The sequence below is a fragment of the Nematolebias whitei genome, chromosome 17 (assembly GCF_014905685.2).
Source record: "Nematolebias whitei isolate Nwh7 chromosome 17, NemWhi1, whole genome shotgun sequence".
Classification (NCBI taxonomy): domain Eukaryota; kingdom Metazoa; phylum Chordata; class Actinopteri; order Cyprinodontiformes; family Rivulidae; genus Nematolebias; species Nematolebias whitei.
The window spans coordinates 12,369,987-12,374,974 of record NC_056514.1 but is presented as its reverse complement, the minus strand read 5'-3'; the positions used below and the strand labels follow the sequence as shown (position 1 = coordinate 12,374,974).

At 40.9% G+C, this 4,988-nt stretch overlaps 1 protein-coding gene across 1 annotated transcript in view; it reads left to right on the top strand.

The window, feature by feature from the left end:
* Nucleotides 1-323: 323 nt before the first annotated feature.
* The window catches only part of foxk2a (forkhead box K2a), a 25,459-nt gene continuing 20,794 nt past the window's right edge, over nt 324-4,988 (top strand). The window contains exon 1 of the mRNA XM_037691723.1: nt 324-809. Coding sequence (XP_037547651.1) covers nt 514-809 — 296 coding nt within the window. The 5' untranslated portion in view covers nt 324-513. The remainder of the gene's footprint in view (nt 810-4,988) is intronic.

The following is a 4,988-nucleotide window of genomic DNA, read 5'->3' as shown; positions in this document are numbered from 1 at the left end:
ATATATGGTATATAGATAGAGTACAACACATAATTTAATCTCAGTATCTTTAAAATGTGCTGAATAGCAGCCATATTTGTTCACTTAAATTCCCCAGCCGTTTAAAACCATTCACCCGGCTTTTTCAGTTCTCCGTCCCTTTGCGTGTCATACTGCGCTGCAACCGAACCACTTTTCTACGACTATATTTATTGTTGTTGTCATTGGTAAACGCCACACATCTGCTAACCGGTTATCGTTTCTGATTGGACAAACGGGCTGTCCGTCAAGTCACTTCCGTCATTTTGTCCGTTTTTGATTGGCCGCTCCACGCTCTCCTTCCTCCTTTTCACGTTGTAAGGTCTGAGCGATTGTGTCCCCGGTCTGGCACGTTCCTAGCTAAATTCTGCACGGTGTAAAATTGGACCTTGTTTTGCTAACCCAGAAAACTACCCGCCCTTGTTCAATTACAGAAACAACCTCTACATTTTGTCTTCAGCCCACACCTCTAAATCTTTACTAGACACCTCGAAGATGGCGGTGGTAAGCGGGATGTCGGGGTCGGCGATAGCCCGGCTGGAGGGCCGAGAATTCGAATACCTGATGAAGAAAAGGTCGGTGACTATCGGCCGGAACTCTTCTCAGGGCTCGGTGGACGTGAGTATGGGCCACTCGAGCTTCATCTCCCGGCGGCATCTGGAAATATTCACAGCCAGAGAAAACGGTACTGGCACTGGTGAATTCTATCTGCGGTGCCTCGGTAAAAACGGGGTGTTCGTGGATGGGGTGTTCCAGAGAAGAGGGGCTCCACCTCTGCAGCTTCCCCGAATGTGAGTTTTAATTTAAACCTGCGCTTTGTGTGGAAAATGGTGTTCCCGTGGTGGTGGAGGTTGTTGTTGTTGTTGTGTTAGCCCTCAGCGGAGCTGCACGTGCTGAGTGTGGCGCGATATCGTGCGCTTCGTGTGTACAACGTCAACACGAAACCTCCATACTGAACAAGCGACTTTAACGAAATCGCTACTTTTTCACAAGTAATGGATCTCACAGAAACGCTTTATAACTTCAGGTTATTTGTGTCAGTCACTGGTTTTTTTTTCGGCTTTCGTGTAACCAATTTAGCTTTAGCCATAAAATCATTTTTATCCTGTTTTTCCTCTAGAAAGAGAAGCTTGCTTAAGTTTGTTATAATAAGTGATATTAGCTTATATGTTTTCACCTTTAAGTATATCATAATTGATTTGAACAACGTCTTTACAATGATCTAATTGTATTTGAGATTTGTTGTACCTTTAAATAATTGTTTTGTTTGTTTCACCTACATGTTAGCAACACTTGCTATTGACCTGTTGGTCATATTGTAACAGTATATAGCATATTTCATTTAAAAGAACAAACTAGGTATATTTATTTAATATAAGTAGTCAGGGAAATAATTAAATGTTTGGGCTGTAGTTGGGGTCTCCCATCTTCCTGTTTACTTTGCTTCCTCATTAAAATCATGGGTTTATATTTTTAACACCTTCATAGTCATTCATGTTTAGGTGCCTGCAACTATAGCCCTGCTCATTAATAATAAATCTGACACACGATCTGTTATAGATGTGTTTATGTCCCTATTTGAATCTTGTGAAGCTGACATTCAGGTCTTGCCTCTGGGTTTCATTTGGACTGCCTTGGCACGCTTGTTGCCAGGCAGAAGGCTCGTCTGCACAGAAACTCCCGTATAAAACTTACTTTACAAGTTCTGGTTACTTTGTTCTTCCTCCACTTTGTGCTTTGGCAGATTTTGGCCACTTTATGCTCAGAATTTGCCCTAGCGGCAGTCTCAATGTTGTTGCTGTCATCTGCTGAAGAACTATTATTACTTCCACAATTATAAGTAAGGTTGGTGTTTGTCCAATCCTTAACCTGGTTCTCTATTCCTAACTTTTAACACCTGCTTCTGAACCTAGTAAACCTAGTTAAGGAAACAAAAATACATGGATTCAACCCCTATGAGATGGAGGGGTTTCATACAACACCAGTGGGTGTTGCACAACAACAAACCATTTAAAAGCAGATGAAGCACCTTTAATGAGCACCAATCTCTGCAACAGCGCTATGTTTAAAGACCTGTTTAACATTTTTGCTTTTTAAATGACAGTATCCAAAGGCTTGGGCCTTGTGGTAAATTAATTAGTTTCTTCACCCAAGGTCCTGCAGCTGAAACCCCCCATGAAACAAAGGTTTGGGTACAGAGACATGCTGCTAATTCTACTAGCCTATATATATTTGTATTCCTTCATATTCATCGAACCAGAAAATCAATATATGAGGGGATGCACATTTTCTGGCACGCACGCCCATATGACCCTGACCATAGCTTCCAATATACGCTTTATAATTCCTTCAAAATAACCTAAATGGCAGAAGCAAAAACTGAGGAAGTAGTTTTTGTTGTTTCCCCAGAGTTTAATCAGGTGGTAGTGGTGTTGAGGATAAAAAATACATGCTGACTGGAAAAGCGCTGTTAGGCAGCAACTTGGAACGTCACTACCCGGTGGTGTCATCCGTCCATTATCTTTATCCGCTTCTTCCTTTTCAGGTCGCAAACTACCAGGTGCCATTGTTTGTTTTTGTTTTTTTAAATGGTTTTGACATTTGCATTAATTTTTCAAATATGCCTTTAACTACTGTCTTTTCCTCCGTACACTTTGCTCCATCCTATAAGTCGCATCAGTACCAGTCTGTCTAATAAAGTGGAAAAATCCATAAATACGTTGTTTTGCCATATGTGGGCGGCTGTGGCTGAGTGGTTAGAGCAGTCGTCCTCCAATGCAAGAGTTGGGGGTTCAAATCCACCAGCGGTCACATGCCAAAGTGTCCCTGGGCAAGACACTGAACCCCTCATCACCTCCGATGTGTGTCCCATCGGTGTATGAATGTGATCTAAAGCTCTGATTAGTCTCATTAGAATGATTTGTTCAATTAGCTTTGTAGAGATCTAGTAGAGTGCTGTATGAATGGGTAAATGAGGCACAGATTGTCGTGTAAAGCGCTTTGAGTATCTTGAAATAAAATAGAAAGGCGCTACTTCGGATGAAAGACGAAACATTTCTAGAATATTTTTTGTTTTTGTTTGTTTTTTGAATGTCCAGAGGACCTGACTTAACTTTTTTTAGATCAACAAAATCCACCACAAAAACTAAAGTGCAGGTTCAGTTCCCAAATAAATTAAATAAAATGAAGTTTAAAATCTGTTGAGCATAAATGTAACATACAACAAAAATATGTTGCCTTTAAATGAGCTATAGCTTCCAAAAGTTGTGACAAAACAAATGAAATGCTGTCTGAAAGGACTGCTGATCAGAACCATCAACCAGTTTCATGATCCTCAGGAAGCAGCTGCTCTCGAGGTTTGAGCTGCACAGTTCCCAGTCCCTGTTAATATAGTGCAGTCAGACTCGGGTCAGGCTCCATGGTCCCACTTGACCATAAATTGGTGGTTGATGCATTCAGTGTTTCCCCTGCCATTATACAAGTGGGGTGCCCCGCCGCGTCATCAGAACCAAGCTGCGCGCACCCCTGCCCCACCCGCCTGCGCTGACGTAACTCCAAGTTAGCAGCGCGCTAGCTAAAATGCTAAACACAACGTCTTCACTCACGCCGATGGTTCAGAAACTGTCGGTACAAACAGCGTTCAGCTCAGATGTGTCTTGTGTCCCGCCCGCTCTAAAACAGTGCTCAGATTAGATGTCTACGTTCATGCCTTCGTCGCTGCATAATCCGCTGCGTGGTGGGATGACGTATTTATGTCACGAAATTAGCCTATCGTGATGTCATTTATTTTCCTGGGCAAGATGTTTTTACTGATATTATCGTGAGCAATATGATATGGCCCAGCCCTACCACTGACGCGTTTGTTACACATCACCGCTGAAAACCTGGAAATGTGGGCCAGTGTTGTCTAAAATCGATTGACTGCCAAATGGCAGCTGCGGGAGCGTGCACGGGAGGACTTTAACAAGAATTTAACATGATTAACACTTAAAACAATTATTTGTTTGCTCGAAATTATAGTAAAGGTGTGTCTCAGTTTAACTTTTCCTAATAAATGCACTTTGACGATCAAATCGGCTGCATTTTCAAAAGCGATACACGGAAGTAGGAACACGCAGAGGGACAAGTTGCTGTGCATTTCTTCTGAATTTAACAAGATAAACATCTAAAAACAATTGTTTGTTTGCTTGAATTTATAGTAAAAGTGTGTCCCAATTAAACTTTTACTTAATAAAAGAACTTTTAACGGTGAAATCTGCATTTCAAATGTATTCGCTGCCTCGGTGCTCCCAGGAGCATGCAGACAGGAGGAAATCAGGAAGGAGGACTCGCTGTGCATTTCTTCCAAATTTAACAAGATAACCACCTAAAAACAATTGTTTGCTCGACATTATAGTAAAGGTGTGTCTCAGTTGAACTTTTACTTAAAAAACACAGTTTAATGGTCAAATCAGCTGCATTTCGCCGAGGCAGCGCAGTGAAATGAAGCTGATTTGACGTTTGTTCCAAGTGAGCTGGAAAAAGATGGCAGTCTTTGGCAAGCTGATTGTGTCATTAATAGCCACTTTTACCTATTACATGACACAATGGCATGCCATACTATCAAGTGCCATCTAGCGGCTGAAAATGTTATTGTGTTCAATTTTTTCAGTCAGAATGAATGAAAAATCTCAACCAAAAAGTGGTTTATAAATGTGGGGGTGAAAATCCATAAATATGTCGCTTTAAATTAGTATTTATTATACCTTACTCATCTGGTTAAAATTAGATCCAGGACCACTGCAAGAAATTAAAAGAAATATTTTCAAATTAATAAAGGAGATTATAAATTTAAAGTCATAACAAACAGTACTTATTTTAACGTTGGATGCCAGTTGGAATTTGTGAAAGATTGAGATTATGAACATGTGGTATGAGAATAAATAAACTGATGGTACATGTAGGTCTGGGCGAGATGGACCAAAATTAAT